The sequence below is a fragment of the Prinia subflava genome, chromosome 27 (assembly GCF_021018805.1).
Source record: "Prinia subflava isolate CZ2003 ecotype Zambia chromosome 27, Cam_Psub_1.2, whole genome shotgun sequence".
Lineage (NCBI taxonomy): Eukaryota > Metazoa > Chordata > Aves > Passeriformes > Cisticolidae > Prinia > Prinia subflava.
The window spans coordinates 1,725,248-1,748,807 of record NC_086273.1 but is presented as its reverse complement, the minus strand read 5'-3'; the positions used below and the strand labels follow the sequence as shown (position 1 = coordinate 1,748,807).

Below are 23,560 nucleotides of genomic sequence, written 5' to 3'. Positions count from 1 at the left end.
GCCACAGAGTGGGCTATGACATCACAGAGTGGGTTATGCGAGGTCATTGAGATGCTGTGACATCAGAGGGCATCTCTGTGACATCAAAGAGCCAGCTATGACATCACAGGGGAGAGATATGACATCACAGCACAGATTATGACATTACAGAGTTGGCTGTGACATCGCAGGATGGTTGTGTGACATCACAAAGTGGGTTATGACATCAAAAACCAGCTGTGTGACATCACAGGGGGCTGTGTGACCAGCAGCAAAGGACATGCCTTTTTTAGGTCATGGTTTCTTTTTTAGAAAAAGAAGAAAAAAGAGAAGAAAAAAACAGAAAAGAAAAACCAAACCCAAAACAAAACGAACTAAAGAAACAGTACTCGAATGTGTAGTGAGAAAGCTTCTGAAACTTCGGATTAAGTGACCTTTTGAAAAGGAAAAACTGTTACTTGCTAAATGTGCTAGTGGCAAGGACCAAAAAGCTGCCATCTTTTAAAATTTTGGGGTTTTTTTCCAGTGTTAAGATACTTTATATTGTGGTTGAAGCAGTAGGAAATTCAAGTATGTATTGTGCATGTCTGTGTCTTGAGTGTAAAAATTTTGCCGTTTGAAACTTGGACCTGAAATGTTGCAAAAAAAGTTATATATCCCAATACATTGTTTGACAGCAGCCTTTCCTCGAGGATGTGCAGCATCACAAAGACTTCATCAGTGGGGTTGGGGGTACCTTGAGCTCTGTTCTGTGCCACTCTGGGATGTCATGAAACAGGACTTCACCTGCCACCAGCCCAAGTCACCCTCTGCCACCCCAGCTCCTTAGACCTTATGTCTCCCAAAGCAGACACAAAGTGTTTCTGCTGCTCCACTTTTGCACAGATCCACAGAGAGCTGGGATTTTCCCAAGTCTCATGTCTCCACTGTGCCATATTCCTAAAGAACCAGCAGCCCATCCCCATGAATACGTGAGTTACACGGATGGTTGTCAGCTCCCCTTGCTGCCTAGAAATCCTGAAACTGCTTCTCAAATGCTGCTCCCTTCAGCTCTTGGACACCTACTCAAACAGAGCTGGGAAAAAAAAAAAACAAAACCTTGCCTGTTGGCTTACAAGTGAGTTATGCCAAAGTTAGAGCTCTGTGGGAAATCCTTATCCATCCCTATCCTTTTAATATATTTATACGTCAGGTTGTGCATGGATGTGTAAAGAACCTTGTACAGAAAGGAAGGAGTGTGCAAGGAATGTGACTGACACTTTCACTCTTGGTGTTGATTCCATAGCCATGGGCACAAAGACATTATGGAAACCCTGGCACACACAGACCCTTCTGTCCATGCATACAGACACATCCCAGAGCCCCTGGCACACACAGACCCTTCTGGCCATGCATACAGACACATCCCAGAGCCCCTGGCACACACAGACCCTTCTGTCCATGCATACAGACACATCCCAGAGCCCCTGGCACACACAGACCCTTCTGTCCATGGGTACAGACACATCCCAGAGCCCCTGGCACACACACACCCTTCTGTACATGGGTACAGACACATCCCAGAGCCCCTGGCACACACAGACCCTTCTGTCCATGCATACAGACACATCCCAGAGCCCCTGGCACACACAGACCCTTCTGGCCATGGATGCAGAGACATCCCTGAGCCCCTGGCACACACAGACCCTTCTGGCCATGGATGCAGACACATCCCAGAGCCCCTGGCACACACAGACCCTTCTGTCCATGGGTACAGACACATCCCAGAGCCCCTGGCACACACAGACCCTTCTGTCCATGCATACAGACACATCCCAGAGCCCCTGGCACACACAGACCCTTCTGGCCATGGATGCAGAGACATCCCTGAGCCCCTGGCACACACAGACCCTTCTGGCCATGGATGCAGAGACATCCCAGAGCCCCTGGCACACACAGACCCTTCTGTCCATGCACACAGACACATCCCAGAGCCCCTGGCACACACAGACCCTTCTGGCCATGGATGCAGAGACATCCCAGAGCCCCTGGCACACACAGACCCTTCTGTCCATGCATACAGACACATCCCAGAGCCCCTGGCACACACAGACCCTTCTGTCCCTGGAGGACGCAGTGTGGCGGGTGGGGCCGGTTGGTGGCAGCGAGTCCCGCACTGCAGGCCAGACCCGGCTCCAGCCCTGCCAGGCCCTGCCAAGGCTCAGTGCTGGCTCCTCTGCAATGGGAAAGCCCTTCAGCCTTGTCCCTGCCCACAGGGGCACTGCTGGCCTGGCAGCACAGCTTGTTTCCCCCACAGGCTGCAGGAGATGAGAACACAACACTTGCAAACACTGAGTGCAAGCCACAGCTCTGGGTGCTCCCCATGACCCCCAGCCCTGGCACCACTGTCTGCCCCAAGCTTCAGGGGATGCAGTGGGAGCCCGGCTGGGCTCTGCCCTGGGGCCATCCTGCAGGCAGAGCTGCAAACAGGGAGCATTTCCTTGCCACAAACAGCCAAGCCAGGGGTGCAGGGCAGCTGCTCCAGCCCGCACTGCACTGCTGTGTGCTGTGCCCTGGGGCTGGGGCTCCCTGCAGAGGGGACTGCACTGGTGTGCCAGAGGAGACAAAGAAGCTTCAGCTTCACCTGAGTGAGGTGGGTGGGTGGGCAGGGAAGAGTGGGGAGGCTGAAAGGGATTCCCAGAGCTCATCCTGCTGGAAGGACAAGGAAAAGGGAGCAGGAACTCAGCACTGAGAAGAGCTGAGGGCTGGACAGCAGCTCTGAATGACACTAAAATGCCACAGGACTTCTGAGACATTGTTGCTCTTCAGCCAGTGACAGGATGAGGCCCTAAACCTGGGATTTGGTCTTTCTGGTGGGGAGGGGCATCAAGGAAGGCAACAGTCTGATGGAGACTGTGATGGGCTGGGAATTCACTGGGGGAAAGGAGGGAGCAGTTGTGAGAGTCAATAGCTGGTGGGAGAGAGAAATGTTCAGAGAATGGCTGAGCTAAAGCTTTGGCAAGCTGATAAATGTCATCTGGGGGCATCACAGATTGATTGCATTTACGAAGTTATTGAACAAGTTTATTTTTGGAGGGTGTGATGTTTTCCCTCAGAGATGTACACTCTACAAACTTGAGCTGCATTGCCAAAATGCTCAAGCAAGTCTCTGCTGCAGGTCACACCATTTCTTCTTTGGCTGATTCTGGCCCGGGGCTGAGCTCCAGCAGAGCCCTGGCAGAGCCCAGAGCAGCCTCAGCACCCGCAGAGCCCGGCTGCAAGGAGAGAAACCAGAACCCACCCGTCAGATGAAGGCTCCTGTCCCCCTTGTCCCAGTGCCTGCCGTGCCCAGGCCATGCTGGCCGTGCCCAGAGCGGTGCCCAGAGCTGCCCATCATTGCTGCCCTTGGCAGCAGAGCAGGAGGGCAGGACATGTGCCCAGCCTGCAGCCAGCTGTGGCACATCCACCTCCTCAGCAGCTGCCCACAGCAGGATGCTCCTGTGCTGGCTGCCATCTCCCAAAAGCTCTGATCCCACCCAGGCCAAGAAGACGGGACCCACCTGACGCCATCTGCCGCTGGAAGAAAAGCTGCTCCCAAACGATGTCCTCAGCCTTCTCCAAGGGCACGGCCCATCCACGGCACGGCTGGTCCCAAGCACTTCCTGATCCAGACTGGACACCACCTAGAACACTTCCTTTAGAAAAACAAACAGCAAATTAACAAAAACATAATACAGACAAAAAGGGGAAATGAGGGAAAAGGCACAGTGGATAGTGGGGGCTGTTGGCAGGGCCAGGACCCCACTCCCATTTCATACCCACCCCAGCCCATGGCCCCAGCCCTGACAAAAAGCAGCTTGGCAGCCCACTGGAGAATCAAATGCATCCACCCCAGCAAAGAGAAACCTTTGTTTCCTAGCCAGGCTGTGCCATTCCAAATCTGGGAGCATCTCCCTGTGTGTGCACTCATCTGCAAATTCGCTGCGGAGCCTGGCTTTGAAGAAGGTGCCAGAATTGAAGTCCATCAGCTTCAGCTTTGTGGTGGCCTGGTCAAGGAAGAGGTTGTCATCCTTGATGTCGTCCTGGCTGTCTCCAGTAGCAGCAGCCCCACCTGGTACAGCTTCTCCAGGGGCTCCTTCTCCTTCCCTGGGGTGAGACCAGGCTGTCAGTGTTCTGCCCAGGGCCCCAGCTGGCAGTGACCCAGGACAAGCCAAACCAGCTGGGATGGCAGCCAGCAGTGCTGGGCAGAGCAGCTCAGCTCCAGCACAGGGGCTGTGTGTTCCCATCTGATGAGCCCTGTGCAGTGACACAAGCAGGACAAAAACGTCTGGGTTTCTTTGCTTCTGATTGCCAAGGCATGTGTGGAGCTGGAACTTACCAGAGCCCTGCATCAGTGTGCCTGTGGCTCTCTCCCTTCTTCTATGGCAGATGAATATCCTGCATCCAAGGATGACAGAACAGGTCTTCTACTGAAGGCCTGTCCACATCATGAATGGATAAACACCGCCTGATGACATCTTGGCACTCTGGGGGAGAAACCAGAAACCCCCGGTCAGTTGGAGAAGGCTCCTGTCCGCTTTACCCCACTGTTCCCATTCCCAGGCCATGCTGCATTTGCTCAGAGCTGGGCCTAAACTTCCCAGGAATTCCCTGTTTTGGAGGAGAGCAGGACAGCAGGACATGTGCCACCTCCTGATCAGCTGCCAGAGCAGGATGCTCACGAGCCCGCTGCTGTCTCCCATCACTGGTATTCCCCCCATGCCCAGAGATGAGGATCCACCTTGAGAGAGCTGTGGTGGCAGCGAGAGCTGATGGTCCCAGCTGATCCTGTGGCCCCTCCTGAAAGGGTGCTCCCCGCAGACCATCTGGTGCAGCAGGATGCCCAGGGACCAGACGGTAGCTGGCTGTCCATAGTACCAGCCATAGTTGTTCCATTCCGGGGGGCTGTATGATGGTGTTCCTATGGAATACAGATGGATTTCATCAGGGGGATGCTGCTGCTCCCAGAGCCTGGCCCCAGCATCCCTGGGCATGCAGGGGCTGACCCAGAGGCACGTGGTGTGACCTGCTGCCCTCTGGCCAGCACCTGGGACTTGTGTGCAAACTTAGGGGTTGGAAAAGAAGCCACTGGTGCTGGAAGAGGGCAGGGGAAGCCCTGGCAAGACCCAACCATGACAAGGAAAACCCCACTCAGGGCTGGATAAAACCATGCCTTCTTCCTCCCTGTCTGCATTGCCCCAAAAACATTATGAACCCAAAGCAAACAGGGCTAGCACAGCAGTCCCAGCCCTTTCTCACCTGCACACCAAACTGGCTGGTGCACAGGTTCTGGCTCCCCCACTCTCTGCTACCCACAGCCACGGGTGTTTCTGTCAGGGTGGCTGACCTATCCCCAGCCGCAGTCCTGGGCAGAGTTGCTGGCAAAGGCTGCCAGCAGGGCTGGAAGCTGCTAGAACCCACACCCACACCTGCTCAAAGGCAACTGGGCGGAAAACTTAGTGCCATGAGTGGCAGGGAAAGGGAGAATCTCCAGTGCCACACCCAAGCTGTGCTGTGACATGTTGGGCCAGGAGATGTCTAGAACAAGGACAACACCCCGGCAAGGGCTCACCTGCAAAGCGTGTGTAGGCTGTGTCCTGCAGGTAGGTGCCACAGCCAAAATCAATCAATTTGGCCTGCCCGGTGGCCAGGTCAACCAGGATGTTCTCTGGTTTGATGTCGCGGTGCAGGACCCCGCAGCTGGTGCAGTGCCGCACGGCCTCCAGCACCTGGCGGAACAGCTCCCGTGCCACCTCCTCGCTCAGGAACCCCCGTGCCTGAATGAAGTGCTGGAGGTCCTGAGACCGCTCCGGGCGCTCCATGATGATGACGATGTCATTGGGGAGCTCCATCCACTCCAGCAGCTGGACGACACCAGGGAAGCCAGTGGAGACCTTGTGCAGCAGCACGATCTCCAGTGGTGCGCTGGTGCCGTTGGGCTGTGGGAGGAGCACGATGCCATCAGTGGGGCTGAGGCCGTGCCAGGGGTCGGGGACCCCTCAGCCAGCCCGGGATGCTCTGTGCCCTTCGCTGGCCTCACACCCGCTCTCCCTGCAGGCGTCCTGGCAGCTTCCACCCTGCCAGGCCTCAGCTCATCCCCGCCCGGCATGACCCAGCTTCTCCTGCTGGCCCCGCTCACTCACCAGTTTGCCCCAGTGCTGGATGCGGTTCCGTGGCACCCTTTTGATGGCCACCTGCAAGGCAAGGGGAGCAGCAGTCTGAGCTCACTGCCTGCCCTGCCCAGCCCCAGCCTCCTTCTCCTCCGCCCTCCTCCTCCTCCTGTCCCCTTCCTCGTCCACTGGCCACCGGCCCCGCCACTCACCGGGGCACGGTCTGAGATCCGTGTGGCCGCCCAGACGCTGCCGAAGCCGCCGCGGCCCAGCAGTGACCCCAGGCGGTTCTGCTCCTGGAGGGGCTGCTGCGCCTTCCCTGCCGGCGAGACGCGGCTGTCAGCGCTCGGCCCGGGGCCAGGAACGGCCCCTGAGGGTGCCTCGAGCGGCCTGGGCTGGGCATCCCCAGGGGTTCGCTCCTGGCAATGGGACAGCGGCGGCTCAGGGCCGGCAGCCGCGCTGCCGAGCGGAGGAGCTCGGGCCGGGGAAGCCGCAGCGGAGGCGGCGGGAGTGACCGCAGTGCCTGTGTCCCCTGCGGGCCCTGGGAGGAGCGGGGGTAGGGGCCAGAGCCGGGGCCGGGACTGGGGCCAGGGTCGGGGCCGGGGCCGGGTCCAGGGCAGGGGTTGGGGCTGGGGCCAGGGCCGGGGCCGGGTCCAGGGCAGGGGCTGGGGCCAGGGCTGGGGCCAGGGCCGGGGCCGGGTCCAGGGCAGGGGCTGGGGCCAGGGCTGGGGCCAGGGCCGGGGCCGGGTCCAGGGCAGGGGCCGGGGTCGGGTCCAGGGCCGGGTCCAGGGCAGGGGCCGGGGCCGGAGCAGGGGCCGGGGCCGGGGTCGGGGCCAGGCTCGGCACAGGCGCAGCCAAAGGCCGGCGATGCCACCCCAGCCCCAGGCACTGATGCCCGCCCAGCAGCGCCCCAGCCATGATGGCCAGAGCTGGGCGAAGGCGAGACCACGGTGAGATGCCCGGGGGCAGGGACGGGGCAGCCCCGCTTGGGGCTGAGGGCGGGTAGGGGGCATGGCCCAGCCTGGAAGGGAAGAGAGAGACTGGGAAAGGAGGGGACACTGAGAAAGGGAGACTGGAAGAGGTTTCAGGACTGTGGGAGAGGGAGAGGGGAAACACGGGTTGGTCGGCAAAGCCGCTTTTTTCTTTGCTGCTGCTGCTGCTGCTGCTGCTGCTGTTGCCGCTGCTGCTGCTGCAACTGAAGCCCCAGGGCTGTTTGCTTCCGTGTCAGTTTTTTCCGTTGCCCCCTTGGCCTCGCGCTGAGCCCAGCGCTCCCCCGGGCAACCCCTGAGCCTGTCCAAACACGGGAACTTGGCCGTGTTCAGCCAAGACCCAGAGTCTTGACTCCTGCACAGTGACAGAGGAATCCCCTTGGCTGCTGCTGTGCATTGGCCCTGCTGAGGGTCAGACACTGTCACAGCACATTCCCTGAATGCAGAATTTGTACCTGACCCAAGCACTGCACTTGTGTCTCCAGCATTGCTTTCCAAGAAAAACAGGGCAAGGCAAACTGGATGTACATCATGGTATTTTACAGTGTCTAAAACTTGACTAGTCATGGATCTTAGAGGTGAGAGCCACTTGGAATAATGAAATGGAGAAGAGTTTAAGATGGAAAAGAGGAGCACAAAAATAAACAGAGAAAAACATCTTGGATTGTTTCTTTCCACTTTCATTTCATTTCCTAAAAGCTGTTCAGCTTTTCCAGAATCTTCTCCACAGTCCTGTCTGCTCTTTCATGTAACCTTTCCTGGAGAACGAGTTGCAGCTTCTGTCACAAGATATCCCACCAATGCAGCTTCTCTTGACATTCCACACCATGTGTGCTGCAGGAGTCTTTCAGCAAAGCAGGAGAAAGGTTTTGAGAATTTGACAACATTTTCTTTCCTTTCCCCTTGTGGGCTGGGGAGTTGTGCCATTGGTAAGGTTTTCATTGTTCCTGTTCTACCCTAAGAAAACAGGAAAGGCTACCAGGGGTCCCTACTGGGAGTCTGTTATCGTCCACCCAAGCAGGGAGAAGAGGCGAACAACTTCTTCTAGAAGCAGCTGGAGAATGTTTCAGGATCACCAGCCCTTGTTCTTGTAGGTGACTTTAACCTAGCAGACATCTGCTGGGAACTCAATACAGCAGAAAAGAGGCAGTCCAGGAAGGTTTTGGAGTGGGTGGAGGACAACTTTTTGTGAAAGCTGGAGAGTGAGGCCACCAGGGGAGGGACTATGTTTGACCTGTTGTTTGCAAATAGAGAAGGGCTGGTGGGAGATGTGGTGGTTGGAGGCTGCTTGGGGCACAGGGATCATGAAATTACAGAGTTCTCAATATTCTGTGAAATCGAGAGGAACATCAATAAGATTTTTACATTGGACTTCTGGAGGGCAGACTTTGGCCTATTTAGGAGATTTCTTCAGAGAGTTCCTTGGGAAGCAGCCCTTAAAAACAGAGGAGTCCAGGAGAGGTGGGTGTGCTTCAAAGCAGAGATCCTGAGGGCAGAGGAACAGACTGTCCCTGTGTGCTGAAAGATGAGCTGACAAGGCAAATGTCCAGCCTGGATGGGCAAGGATATTTCACAAGAACTTAGGAATAAAAAGAGGATGTTTCATCTTTGGAGGGAGGGTCAGGTCTCTCAGGTAGTATTTAAGGGAACATGTAGGAAAAAAAATTGGGGAAGCCAAAGCTCAGTTTGAAGATATTTTGGCAACTTTTATAGAGGATAATAAAAAATGTTTTTACAAGTATATTAATGCCAAAAAGAAGGGTAAAATCAACCTTTGTTCTCTACTGGATGCAACTGCAGAAGGCAGAAGTGCTTTACGCCTTCTTTGTCTCAGTCTCTAGTGGGAAGACGGCTTGTCCTCAGGACAGCTGCCCTGCTGGGCTGGTAGATGGTGTCAGGGAGCAGAATGGTGCCCCTGTTCTCCAGGAGGAGGCAGTCAGAGAACTGCTGAGCCCCTTGGATGTTCATAATCCATGGGCCCAGATGGGATCCAGCCCAGGGTGATGAGGGAGCTGGCAGATGAGCTTGTGAAGCCGCTCTCCATCATTTCCCAACAGTCCTGGCTCACTGGTGAGGTTCCAGATGACTGGAGGTTGGCCAATGTGTTGTGTGACCCCTACATGAGAAGGGTAGGAAGGAGGATTCTGGTAATTATAGGCCAGTTTGATATTGGAAACATATCTAAAATTCAGAATTTCAGAAGAATTTAATGTGCTTAAGCAGGTGGAGGAGAAGCAGAAACATACTGCTTATTTAGCAGTTTTGTAAAATCAGAAAAACACCTTGTAACAGAACACGTAAGAATTTAGTTGCTAGGTAAAGGCCATTAAGATAAGATGTATATTGTGCATATTGTGAAAACTCAGTAAAGCAAGACTTAGGTATTGTGAAAACCCCATAAAGCAGAACCTGTGGCTTAAGAAACCAGTAAGAACCAGGCTCCTGGTTTTGGCCAGGCCAAACTGATCTGGGAGTTAGCAAAACCTTCACTGCACCTGCCCCGAGGCAGAGGTCAAACAGTGAAGAACTGAGGAAGACCTCTTACTTCATCAGAAGACCCCTGCCTGTGACCACCAGGTTGTGTGGCACCAGAGAAGACTAATCATAATATGAAGTGTAAGGAGGCGGAGAGTGGGCAGTGAATGGGCGGGCAGGGAGGGGTGGTTTTGTGGGATCTGAGTGTATTTAAACCTTAAACCTGTCTCAACCAGCTATGCAGGTATGGTGGGAAATTCCCCGTGCGTCCCAGCTGGAAATAAAACATACTTGCTGTACAGTTTGAATTGCAAAGTCCTCATTCCACAACTCAAGTCAGCCTGACCTCAGTACGGTACTGGAGCAGTTTATACTGGGTGTCATCACGCAGCATTTACAGGATGGCTGTTAGAAAAACAGAGGAAGACAAGCCTCATGCTATCATGGTCAGCAAGTCTCAGCTTTATTCGAATCTATTTGCACTTATATAGTATTGTTAATTAGCTTATGCATATTGCAAAATTACAGCTCATGATTGGTTTACAGCATCTTGACGCATATTCTTTGTTCAGAAGGCCTTGCAGTTTACAATATGGTTACAATTTTCTCTATGCTTGCATAAATTTATGCTTATGTCCCTGCTTTTTCCTCACGTCTACCCTGCTGCTTCTTACCCGTCTAGCACGTACACACAGTTAAATCTTAACTAGTTCAACAGTATCATGGCTTTTGCTACGCAGCCACGCATCAGAAAGACTCTCCACACTTCCCCCGTTTTCTTTAAATTGAACAAGGAGTTGCTGATTAAACATTTTTTGAACAATTTGGTGCATCAAATTTTGTAAGCAGATACAGATACAAGGCAAAGAAATAATTAACAAGAAAATCACTATGCCTACTGTGATAACTATTTTCAGCATTGAGGTCAGCCAAGGACCTAATCCCAAAGAAGCAAGCCATCCGTCTAGGCCCCATCCCTGTTGCAATTTTAATTGTCCTGTCAATTTCCGTAGATTTGAGATTTGAGCATGAATGGATTGAGAATGATCAGATAAATTCATACAGCACATTCCTTCAAATTCCTCACAGCCGTGACCTTGTGCTAAAAGTAAAAAATCGATCGCAGCCCGATTTTGAACAGCCACGTGTCTGACTGAATCCACATCTACTAGCAAGTTGCTTAAAGCGAGTGAAGTGGCATTGGTTTGTTTTGCCAGCCAGCACCCTAATTTATTGAGAATAGTCAAGCTCTGAGCTGATGCTACTCCTGGGGCAAAAATAGATGCAACAATTATTTTATCCGGAGACCAAAATTCTATGTTTGATTTACACTTTGATGTAAACTGATGGGCCATTCTTTTTGTTCGCTTTTGAGCACGTGCTCGACTTAAGATCATAGATGTGTTCGGGGTAAGCAACGATAATCGTCCTAATGTACATGGACCACCTTTCATCCTAGAAGGAATACCTGCCCAGGCTCTGTCACCACAAATAAAAAACATTCCAGATGGTAACTGACGTGGTGCTAAGGTAGATACAGAAACTTTAGGAGAAGTATAGTTGCACCAAAATGTAGAATTTCGATAAACTGCTAGGGAAGAGTTAACTATTGTGGCATGATCATTCCCAAAACGTAAAGTTTTACTGGTAAAATTAAAAACAACACATCCATCAGCCTGAACTGATCCTAACAACTCGATCTCTTGTGGCTCTAAAGGTGCTGAAGGTAGATAAGGCACCCACATATCCCAAGTATCCACTGCTGACCGAGAATTGTTCCTTTTACAAGGAGGGACAAAGGAAGGACAAGGACAGTCATCAACAGGTAATCCTACCAAACATGTAGAAAAGGGGTTTCCCGGAGATGAAAGAGAAAGACATATTGTATTCTGATTGGTTAGGTTAGCCATAGTGACCCAAATGTTTGTTTTTGGCTGTGGGGGGATCCACCAAGAATTTGTTACACAAGAATAAAAGATCAATAGGTGTAAAACCTTCATGTTTGCTTCTTACCCTTCTTGCTCTTGCTTTCGCATCTAAGTTGTTTAAATCTCCTATTGAGATGTTCCCAGTCTTGTGGTGCAACGGCCCACAAGCGAGGAATATAGCAGTCTATATCACACCTTTTTTGAATTATATGCGTGCTGGTTACAGCTGCTACTCTCTTCACTAAATGTTGCAACTGCCAGCGAGCAAAAGCAAGATGCTGTTGTTCTACTCTCTCAAATAATGTTAGTGCTTGATGATAAGGTAACCGAGTTTCACTCTCAAGTGCTTGGCGATGGTTTTCTCTCCTCCAAGCTCCTTTACATGCAGTACACCATGGATCACCCTGCAGTTCTTTGTGATATACCCACTTTTGTTGTTTATATCCTCCACAGCAAATTAAAACCCAAGCACCATGCTTTTGATCCAAACAACAATAACAACAGGGAAATCTACTGTCTCCTAATTGATAATTTGCTAAACAAGCTATCAAATATGCAAAATTTTCCACTGTATATATATAACAGATAGAAGGTTCAATCACTGTCTATAGAAACTTCCGATAAGGGTGAACCAGACCATCCAGGCATAACCGAGGATTCTTGATGTCCTCCGTTATGGGGTTTTAATGCTGGCTTCGTCCACCAAGCTGGGATCCACTCAGGTCCTGTCCATTGAGATGGAACTTGACTGCCTTCCGAGGTCACGTAGAAAGATCTATAGTCAATAATATTAGTCCTCCTGTGGAGCCAAAAGCCCCTTGATTTCTTGCTTCATGTCGCATAGGAGAAATATGTTTAGCCAATTGAGGAAGAGGTATCAATTGTGCCAGTCTCTGTCCCTTTTTTATTTGTAGGGGAGGGAATTGAGTATAAGCCATAATCATGATTTCCCCACAATAATCCACATCAATGACACCAGGTAAAACAAATAATCCTAACATGGTCGTAGAAGAGCGTCCCAGCAAAAGTCCACCTACTGGTTGTCCATTAATTAGAATAGGTCCTATAAGTCCAGTGGGGATCTTGTGAGGGTGCGTGGTCATAATGGTAACATCTACTGAGGCTGCCACGTCCATGCTGAGGCTCCCGCTGGTGGCTGGTCGTAATTGCTGGTTGGCATTGCAGCTGCTACTTGTGTCCGGAGCGAGGACCAGCGCTAGCCGTTGCCGCTTGGAGAGGAGCAAGAGCTGCCATCACCTGCGTCTGTGAAGCTTTTGCCTGCTCTTGTAATCCTAAGCCTAATTGCTTTATAGCATCCACTAAAAATGCCTGAGTCCCTGATGGAACAGTTGCTGCTTTTTCTAACAAATCAGCTATTGTCCAGTCCCCTGCCATAGTGTTTATCATAGACCTAGTGTGTGAATTGCTATTTTGAAGGACACATTGTTTTAACAATGCCTCTTTCATGTAATCCTGAACACCCGCTCTATCTATAGCTTCTGCAACTTTGTCTACAAAAGATCCCAGAGTTTCCTCACGACCCCGCTTTTTTCCCATATATATGGGCACTCCCTCCGGAGCTTTAACCCTTGCAATAGCCCTTCTAGCTACTGTCATAGCTTCCCGACACTTGTGCGGTCCCATAAGTGCTTGAGCCTCCATAGTTTGATAATTTCCCAATCCTAACAATTCATCCAGTGTTATACCTTGTAACGGATCACCTTGTCCCCTCTGTACAGCTACCGAAGCTTGTGCCTCCACTTGCCAATGTGCATTAAACAACAGATGCTGATGTTGTGTGAAAATGAGTCTAGCTATCCCTTTTATATCATTCGGCAACAAAACATGAGCATTGAAAAGATACTCCAGCATCTGTTTTACAGGCTCGCTAGTAACCCCATATTGCCCTATCGTAGAGCGCAACTGCGCTAATATTTTCCAATCTAAAACTGTAACTGCTGCCTGCAAACCTCCTGCTGGATTTGGTGAAAAAGTAACTGGAAAAGCTAAACAGCCAGAGGCAGCCTCCATCATGTCATTATCACCCTGCTCAGCTCCCTGCCGAGCCAGAGCAGCCCATACCTCGCGGCGTTCCCTAGCCATGGCCCCCGCAAGGTCAGATTCTGCCCTAGGGATAGGCTCCTGGCTGTCTGGGAATGCAGCCAGCTGAGGTAATACGGATGTGGCATTCCCTGGGCTGCGTGGAGGCTCCCCTCTGTTGTCAGCTCCCCGGTCAGATTCTTCTATCGCTAAAGGAGGTGCTGAGGCAGGTATGTGTATGGTGTTAAATACGGGAGGGTTGGGAGTACTAGAGCCCCAGTCTGGATTGTAATCCTTATTCTTTTCCTGAGCTGTCACTATCTCCCGTGCTGCCCTCTTTTCTGCCTGCAATAACAACAACTCATTATGTACTACTCTCCATAGCTTACTCATTTTCTTTGCTGTCTTATCATCGCCTAAAGTTAACTCCCATAATTTATCCCCAAACCTCCTCCATTCTACTAGCTCATGAACAGTATGAGGGTTAATAAAAAATCCTTGAGAGAAGCCATATTTTAAAGGCTCAGGCAACTCTTTATCTAAATCTACTCCCTTTATTTGGTGCTTTTTCAAAAGCGCTGTAAATAAATCATATGCCGCTTGCCTGTCCATACTCATGTCAGAGCTGTTGCAGCCTCTCCAGGTCTTGGCAGCACGTATCGGCCAAGCCCACCTCTGTGGTCGCTCAGGGCACGGAGCACTCTCACGTTTTGTTGCTCTTAGGGGACGGAGCACTCTCACGTTTTGTTGCTCTTCAGCCGTCCCTCTGCTTGCAGGACCCAAACCCCTACTTTGCTTTCCAGTCGTGGTATCGCCGTGATATCACATCGCGAGGTCACCATTTGTGGGAAAAGCAAAGGAAGACAAGCCTCATTCTGTAATGGTCAGCAAGTCTCAGCTTTATTTGGATCTATTTGCACTTATATAGTATTGTTAATTAGCTTATGCATATTGCAAAATTACAGCTCATGATTGGTTTACAACATCTTGACGCATGTTCTTTGTTCAGCTGGCCTTGTGGTTTACACTGTAGCTACAATTTTCCCTATTCTAGCATAATTTTATGCTTATGTCTCTGCTACTTCTTCACGTCCACCCTGCTGCTTCTTTCACGTCTAGCATGTACACACAGTTAAATCTTAACTAGCTTAGCAATATCATGGCCTTTGCTGGACAACCATGCATCAGATAGACTCTCCACACAAGTGAGGCAAGATCTTACAGTGACATTTCACTGCCAGCCTTCATAACTTCTCCCATGGTTGTTGTAGCTCATGGATTGGGAATGAAATGGGGAGGGATCTTTGGTGGGAGCTGCCCTGGGTCAAGAGAGACACTGTGAGAGAAACAGAGGAGGCAAAAAAAGGCAGATGAAAAAGGAGGACACAAACACAATGAGCTGAGAAGGTGGCGCTCTGAAAAACAAACTGGAACTGATGTAAAATGAACAGGACAGAAGTCAATAATTCTGGAAGTTTTCTTTACTATCAAAATACATCCCACCCACCCAGCCCCACACAGTCCCCATCCCACACCCTCAAATTTGGATCCCATGTCTCCCAGTCTCCTTCCAACCCCATCACACCCTGGAGGCTGTGGAACTGAGTTGTTTTGGCATGGGACTGATGTTTTTGAGGTGGGAACAAGCCATTCTGAGGTGGGATTAAGACCTTTTGGGGTAAGATTGAGTTGTTTTCAGTGGGACTGAGTCCTTTTGAGGTGACAGATCAATCCATCTGGGCTTTTGGAATGCAAAGAGATGGAGAATAAAGTTTGAAATCCTTCAAGGACACACAAATCTTCCAGAATATGTCCCCAAACCCTAAATGACGCCTCCAACAGTGGGACTATACACATCTTTGATCATTTTCTTTCTTTTTCAGTCCAGTTTCAGATGTTTTTAAGGGATGGAGATAAATCAGAAGAAAATGAGGGTCAAACCAAAAGGAGAACCAGCCAAGTGTCTTCCCAACACGGCTCACAGTGAATGTGGGTCACCAGGGCTCTGCCCAGTGTGGGTCCTCTGATGGGGGATGGAGTTGGGGCAGTGCACAAAGCCCTTCCTGCAGTCGGGGCACTCGCAGGGCTTCCCTTACTGGTGGCTCTGTTGGTGTGTGGTCAAGTGAGAGCTCTGGGTGAAGCTCTTCCCACCCTGGAGACACTCGTAGGGCTGTTCCCTGGTGTGGATCCTCTGGTGGCAGATCAGGCTGGAGCTTGTGCTGAAGCTCTTCCCACATTCCCCACACTTGCAGGGCCTCTCCCAGTGTGGATGCACTGGTGCCTGACGAGGTGGGAGTTGTGCTTGAAGCCCTTCCTGCAGTCAGGACAGCGGAAGGGCCTCTCCTCTGTGTGAATCTGCTGGTGCAGGAGGAGATGTGAGCTGCTCTGAAACCTCTTCCCACACTCAGGACACTCGTGGGGCCTCTCACCTGTGTGGATCATCTGGTGGGTGATCAGGTGGGAGCTGCAGCTGAAGCCCTTCCCACATTGCCCACACTCATTTGGCCATTCCCCAGTGTGGATCATGGAGGGGTGTCAGGAGCAGATTGGTGCCCCTGTTCTCCAGGAGGAGGCAGTCAGAGAACTGCTGAGCCCCTTGGATGTTCATAATCCATGGGCCCAGATGGGATCCAGCCCAGGGTGATGAGGGAGCTGGCAGATGAGCTTGTGAAGCCGCTCTCCATCATTTCCCAACAGTCCTGGCTCACTGGTGAGGTTCCAGAGGACTGGAAGCTGGCCAATGTGATGGCCATTCAAAGAAAGGGTAAGAAAGAGGATCCTGTTAATTATAGGCCAGTTTGATATGGGAAACATATATATGTGAAAATGCAGAATTTTGGAAGTATATGATGTGCTTAAGCAGATGGAGGAGAAGCAGAAATATTCAGCTTATTTAGCAATCTTATAAAAGCAAAAAAACAACTTGTAACACAACACGTAAGAATCTAGTTGCTATGTAAAGGCCATAGAGATAAGATGTATATTGTGAAAACTCAGTAAAGCAAGACTTAGGTATTGTGGAAAGCCGATAAAGCAGAACCTGTGGCTTAAGAAACCAGTAAGAAACAGGTTCCTGGTTTTGGCCAGGACAAAGTGACCTGGGAATGAGCCAAACCTTCACTGCACCTGCCCTGAGGCAGAGATCAAACAGTGAACAATTGAGGAAGACCTCTTACTTCATCAGAAGACCCCTGCCCGCCACCACCAGGAGCCATGGCACCAGAGAAGACTAATTATAATATGAAGTGCAAGGAGGCAGAGAGTGGGCAGGGAATGGGCGGGCAGGGAGGGGTGGTTTTGTGGGATCTGAGTGTATTTAAACCTTAAACCTGTCTCAACCAGGTACGCAGGTATGGTGGAAAATCCCCCGTGTGTCCCAGCTGGAAATAAAACATACCTGCTTTACAGTTTGAATTGCAAAGTCCTCATTGTGCAGCTCAGTTTTGGTGCCGTGGCTCGGATCTCTGGGCCTGGCTGCAGGAGCCAGCGGGAAGTGGACACTCCCAGCCGCGGCCGGGTCTGTCCGGAGGACCTCCGCTCCCCGGCCGCTGCTGCGGAGGACAACAAGAACCTTCTGCAGGGCAGGTGAGGGGTGTTTGACTGGAATGAAGGGAGGGCCCAGGGACGCCTGTGAGACGTTGGGAACGGCCACGCCTGGCGAAGGCAGCGTGTCAGAGACGTCTGACAGAAAGCGCTGATGGTTGGGAAAAGGTCTTGGAAAGGTGGAAAAAGGGGATTTCTGCTGAGCACGCAGGGTGGGTGCTGTGAGCTTTGGGGTAGCTCGAGCAGAATCCAAGGTATTGTCAGTTTTGTCTATCATTTTGCTGCTATAATCCTTGCTGCTATCAAAACTGTGTTTGTCAGGGAATTCTATCAGCAGGTGGTGGGATATACGGTCTTTGGTACTTGCATTTTATTTTTGGTGGTAGGAATTTTGGTTCTGAGTAATTAGGTTTTAGAGTGCCTCCTGAAAACATATCCAAGTAGAACTTTAGAGCCTTTTTGTGGTAACACTGTCCTCTTGTGTCAATAACTACAATTGCAATGGGGAGCCAGCAGAGTAAAGAAGTGCCCAAGGGAAGTCCTTTAGGATGGATACTGACCCATTGGAAGGAAATTGTGGGGAGGGAGAGGAGCAAAACCAAGTGGAATTTGTACTTGATACAGGGGCAATATATTAATTTGTAAACAATGCTTTAACACTAGTGGGAGAAGTTCATATTATAGTTAAAGGAGGCACTGGCCAAGCTGAAAAGGCTTCTTTTTGTGAATCACTGAAATATAAATTGGGAAAACAAATAGCTACACAGAAATTTTTAGATATGCCTAATTCACGACATGCTCTCCAGGGAAGGGATTGACTTGAACAATTAAATGCTGTAATCAGATTTGTAAAAAGGGGAAATTCCTCTGGAGGTAGACACTCAACAATACATTCAAATAATGAGTTTACTTTTAGTTGATGTTCCCATAGAAGGAAAAATCAGTGAAGACATCACAGCCCAGGTGTGCTGTGTGGGCCATGGGGAAGCCAGGAAGAGCTAAAAGTGAATCACCGGGAGAGGTAAAGCTTAAGGAGGGACAATGAATGGTAAGAGTAAAACAATATCCCTTAAAGAAAGAAGATAAGGAAGGAATCCAGCTGGTAATGGAAATATTTTCACAATGGGGCCTGTTAGGAGAATGCCAATCTGATTTCAACACTCCCATATTACTGCTCCAAAAACCTGATGGAATGTACAGAGTAGTCCAGGATTTGAGAGCAGTCAGTAAAATAGTCGAGGATTTATATCCTGTAGTAGTGAATCTATATACTTAGTTAACAGTATTAACACCAGAACTACCTTGGTTTACTGTTTCAGATTAGAAGGATGATTTCTTTTGCTTCCCTCTGCATGAAGCCAGATATTTGCCTTTGAAAGGGAAAATCCTAAAAGTGGAATAAGAACTCAATTCACCTGGACTGGACTGCCTCATAAATTCCCCCACCATATTTGGCAATCAACTTGCCAAGGATCTCAAGTGTTGGGAATACCCACCAGGAAAAGAAGATTGCTACAAGACCTAGATGACATCCTGATTGACACTGAAACAGAAGATACTTGCATGGCTTGGACAGGGAGTCTCTTCAATTTTTCAGGGCTCCAAGGGTACCGAGTGCACAAGAGGAAAGCCCAGATAATGCAGAGAGAAGTCATTTACTTGGGCTGTGAGATTAGTGCCAGGCAAAGGACCTTAAGGTGAGCCTGGAAGGAGGCTACATGCCAAACACCAAAGGCACAGAGTGTAAAGGAGCTGAGAACTTCTCTGGGAATGACCAGGTCGTGTCACCTCTGGATCTGTAATTATGGACTGCTTGTTCAGCCCCTGTATGCACTGATCAACACCGAGCAGAAGCATCTCCAATGGGATAAACCAGCTCCACGGGCCTTGGAACTACTGAAAAAGGCCCTAATGTCAGCTCCAGCCCTGGGGCTCCCTGATGTGAGTGAGCCTTTCTTTTTGCTTTCTCATGAGAAACAGGGAATCACCCCAGGAATATCAGCACAAGATCTGGGACCACACCGTGGGGCAGTGCCTACATTTCTGAGCAGTTGGATGCAACTGCAGAAGGATGGCCAGGGTGCTTGGGTGCGGTAGCAGCCGTGGTGCTGAACATCCAAGAGGCAGGGAAATTCACCTTGGGACAGAAAATGACTGTGCTGGTGTCCCATACAGGGTCTGCAGTATTCAAAGGGAAGGGCAGGCATTGGCTTCCTCCACAGGGATTCCTGAGGTCTCAAGCCATCATGGTAGAACAGGATGATGTGGAGATTGTGGTCACTAACATTGTCAATGCAGCTTCTTTCCTCAGTGGAAACAGAGGGGAACAGGACACCAGGACTGCTTGGAAACCATTGAAGCAATGAGCTCAAACTGCCTGGATCTAAAAGATGCTCCAAAAGAAATCCTGAGATTATGAAAGGCAGTACAGCTCCCAAAGAAAATAGCAATCATGCACATGAGAGCACATCAAAAAGCAAACTCAGAATTAGAAAAAGGAAACGAGCTGGTGGACAGAGAGGCGAAAGAAGCAGCAAAGAGAGAGGGCAAAATGGAAGAAGCTTTAAGTCTGGATTGAAAAATTTCCCTTGAGGGTAAGCCAAATTATGCAAGAGGATCTAAAACAAATCACAGATCTGAAGGGGACATACAATAAAGAAGGCTGGGCCTTCACTCCAGAAGGAAAGGCAATCATACCCAGCCATCTGATATGGTCTATAGGAAAGGAGGAGCATAAGAAGAGGCTCTGGGGAACAGAGGCCCTGCATAAGCACTTGGGACATCATAGCTAGAAAGTGACACACTACAGTAAGGCGGGTAACCCAACAGTGTGATCTCTGCCTCCAGACTAAGCCCAAAAACACTCCAAAGCCAGAAATGGGTCAGACTGGGAGAGGGAATGGACCTGGCCAACAATGGCAAATTGATGTTTCAGAACTCCCAAGAACACGGGGGTTTGTTATGTATTGGTATTAACTGATACCTTCTGAGGATGGCCTGAGGCTTTTCCCACTAGAACTGCTGAGGCTCGAGAGGTGGTCAAGGTATTGATCAAAGAAATTGTACCACGATTTGGGGTTCCGGCCATCACCTCCTCAGACAGAAGAGCCCCTTTTATTTCAAAGGTTGTACAACAGATTAGCAATACTCTGGGTATAGACTGGCAATGACACACCCCATAGAGTCCCCAATCAAGGGGACAAGTGGCAAAGATGAAGCACCTGATCAAACAGCAAATGGTGAAATGAGGACAGGAGGCCAACCTGCCTTGGCCTCAGTCTCTCCCTTTAGCTCTCTTACACACATGAACTAAGCCAAGGGCAAAGGAAGGACTGAGTCCCTTTGAGATCCTGTATGGGCGACCCTGTGAGGTGCAGAAGGGAACATCCTCACAAGGAGAGGAAGGAGCTATAACAGAATATATACTAGCCCTAGGAAAACAACTCAACAATATTAAAAAACATGTCTTGGGAACACAGTGTAGGGGACTGCACAGACCAGTACATAATGTGTAACCTGGAGATTATGTCTGTGTAAAGTCTCTTGTAGAAAAGACTTTGGAAGCACAGTGGGAAAGACCATTGCGAGTGCTCCTCACCTCCTTCACTGCAATCAAGATCAGAGAGCAAACTGCATGGGACCCTTGTAAATCTCTGAGGCAGGTGTTAAAAATTACAATACACCATAACACAGAGACTCTAAGGAGAGTCGTTGGTAAGATGAAAAAAGACATATCTCACCAGTTGTGGGATGTATTTTTTCAAAGGTTTCCTACTGCAACAGGGCTTCTGAATTGATTGGTTCATCCTAAAATAGTTTTATTAATTCTAGTTGGTTTAAATTTGTGGTTTTCTTGGTTATGATTTTTTTAAAATTTAAATCTAATCAGAAGAATGGCCACAATGGTCTATTGTGGTTTTTAATCAACTAGTTAAAGATAGTCATAGAGAATATGAAAGGTACCTGAGGAAGCAAAAGAATTTTCATCCCTTAAAAGAAAAGTGGGTAATTAATATAGGAAACATAGATGCATATGAAAATTCAGAATTTTAGAAGCATATAATATGCTAGAACAGGTGATGGGGAGAACAGAAATATATATGGCTAATTTAGCAATTTTGTAAAAGTAGAGAAGCAACTTGTAGCAGAACACATAGGAGTGTCATTTGTTAGGTAGAAACAACTAACAGAACACATAGGAATTGAGTTGCTAGGTAAAGGTCTTAGAGATGTTTATTGTTAAAACTCACTAAAGCAGGACTTAGGCATTGTGAAGACCAAACACAGCAGAATGAGTTGATTAGGAAACCAGCAAGAACCAAGCTCCTGGTTTTGGCCAGGACAAACTGACCTGGGAATTACCCAAACTTCCACTGCGCCTGCTCATAGATGGAGAGAGACTTCTTACTTCATCAGAAGACCCCTGCCTGCAACCACCAGGAGCCATGGCACCACCAAAAACTAATTATGATTTAAAGTGCAAGAAGGTGGAGAGTTGACGGGGAATGGGCAGGAAGGGAAGTGTGATTTTGTGGGATCTATGATTATTTAAACCCAGAACCTGCCTCAACCCCGTACCATAACAGGTGAAGATATACCTTAAGTATCCCAGCTGGAATAAAATATACTCTACCTGCTTGAGAATTTCAAATTGTAAAGACCTTTTCCACAACTCAGTACTTAACCCCTTCTTTGCCTCAGTTTTCAACAAGAAGACAGGTTGTCCTAAGGACAAGTGTTCTCCTGAGCTGGTAGATGGGCACAGGGAGCACAACAGCCCCCCTAGAATCCAGCAGGAAGCAGCTGGGGACCTGCTGAGCCCCTCAGATGCTCACAGGTGTCTCTGGGACCAGATGGGATCCATGCTAGGGCCATGAGGGAGGTGCTGGATGAGCCCCCCAAGCTGCTCTCCATCATTTCTCCTCAGTCCTGGCTAGAGCAGGGAGGTCCCAGAGGCCTGGAGGTGCCAATGGGAGCCCATTCCCAAGAAGGGCTGCAAGGAGGATGTGGGGAACTGCAGGCCTGTCAGCCTGCCCTGGGTGCCCAGCAAGGGGATGGAACAGATCCCCTTGAGAGCCATCCCAGGGCACCCCCAGGATGGCCCAGGGATCAGAGGCAGCCAGCGGGGATTGCAATATCTGCACTGAGGATCTGCAGGAGGGGATTGAGTCCAGCATCAGCAAATTTGCAGGTGACACCAAGCTGGGTGTGAGTGTGGATGTGCTGGAGGGTAGGAGGGCTGTGCACAGGGCCCTGCACAGGCTGGATCCAGGGCCCAAATCCAACAGGCTGAGGCTGAACAAGACCAAGGGCCGGGTCCTGCACTTTGGCCACAACAAGCCCTGCAGTGCTCCAGGCTGGGGACAGAGTGGCTGGACAGTGGGCAGGCAGAAAGGGACGTGGGGCAGTGCTGGACAGCAGGCTGGACATGAGGCAGCAGTGTGGGCAGGTGGGCAAGAAGGCCAATGGCTCCTGGCCTGGATCAGGAATGGTGTGGGCAGCAGGAGCAGGGCAGGGATTCTTCCCCTGTGCTGGGCACTGGTGAGGCTGCACCTCGAGTGCTGTGTCCAGTTCTGGGCCCCCAATTTAGGAAGGACATGGAGGGGCTGGAGCGTGTCCAGAGAAGGGCAACAAGGCTGGTGAGGGGTTTTGGAACACAAGTCCTGTGAGGAGTGGCTGAGGGAGCTGGGGTTGTTTATCCTGGAGAAGAGGAGGCTCAGGAGAGACAAGGTGGTGTCAGGGCATAGGTTGGACTTGATGATCTCCAAGGTCTTTTCCAACCTGTCTGATTCTGTGATTCTCTGAAACCACCCTTGCAGCAGTTGCAGGATGAGCCCTGGGCCTCCTCTTGAGAAGGTGCAGCAGCCCAGGTCCCTCAGCTTCTCCTCACAGCCCCAAAGCCCATCCTGTCAGTCCTGCAGAGCCTCTGCAGCCCCTCCTCATTGCCCAGAGCAGGGAGCCCCACAGGCAGACACAGCAGGGCAGATGTGCCCCCCTGGCCTGTGGTGCCTCTGGCAAGGGAGCAGCAGGAGGCCCTGCAGGAGCCTGCAGACAATTCCTGAAGCACTTGGAGGATGATCCTGCTCCCCAAGGGATGTTCCCATGGTGTGATGCTGTTTGCCCCCAGCCTGCCCACGGCCAGCCTGGGGCTGCTGACGGGGCTTTTCTGTGCTGAGCATTGGCCTGGCCGTGTTGTGGAGAGAGCCTGGGCAAGGAGCCTGCAGCCCCCAGGCCCTGGCCTGAGGCGTCAGCGCTGCCCCAGCAGTGCCCATGGCCTGTCCCTGCTGCAGCCCCGGCACTGCCACCCCCAGCCCTGTGCCCGGCCCCGAGAGCACTCAGGCCCTACAGCAACAGCAGGGCCAGGAGGGCAGCGGGGCAGGGCCACGGCAGCAGCACTGGCAACACCAAGTGCTGCTGCTGCTGGGCACAGCTGCTGTGCCAGCACTGATCTGCCCCAGCTCTGCACACAGACATTGCT

The 23,560-nt window shown here is 50.6% G+C and overlaps 1 protein-coding gene across 1 annotated transcript; it reads right to left on the bottom strand.

Annotated features, from left to right (window-relative positions):
* Positions 1 to 3,031: 3,031 nt before the first annotated feature.
* On the bottom strand, positions 3,032 to 17,359 carry LOC134562315 (serine/threonine-protein kinase pim-2-like). The gene is made up of 9 exons (XM_063419698.1): positions 16,937 to 17,359; positions 12,537 to 12,728; positions 6,320 to 6,688; positions 6,141 to 6,191; positions 5,570 to 5,936; positions 4,739 to 4,918; positions 4,337 to 4,484; positions 3,519 to 4,104; positions 3,032 to 3,233 (listed from the first exon to the last, which is right to left on the bottom strand). Exons 1-7 carry the CDS (start codon positions 17,357 to 17,359, stop codon positions 4,378 to 4,380), a joined length of 1,689 nt encoding a protein of 562 aa, XP_063275768.1. The 3' UTR covers positions 3,032 to 3,233; positions 3,519 to 4,104; positions 4,337 to 4,377.
* Between the last annotated feature and the right edge of the window lie 6,201 nt (positions 17,360 to 23,560).

What these genes read in the sequence shown, in the direction of transcription:
- LOC134562315 (XM_063419698.1), bottom strand. Translation starts at nt 17,359, where the DNA reads ATGATAGACAAAACTGACAATACCTTGGATTCTGCTCGAGCTACCCCA. An exon ending in GGATCTCAGACCGTGCCCCG is followed by an intron (nt 6,192 to 6,319) that starts GTGAGTGGCGGG and finishes CTTGCCTTGCAG; the next exon opens with GTGGCCATCAAAAGGGTGCC. An exon ending in GCCACCACAGCTCTCTCAAG is followed by an intron (nt 4,485 to 4,738) that starts GTGGATCCTCAT and finishes TTTCTCCCCCAG; the next exon opens with AGTGCCAAGATGTCATCAGG.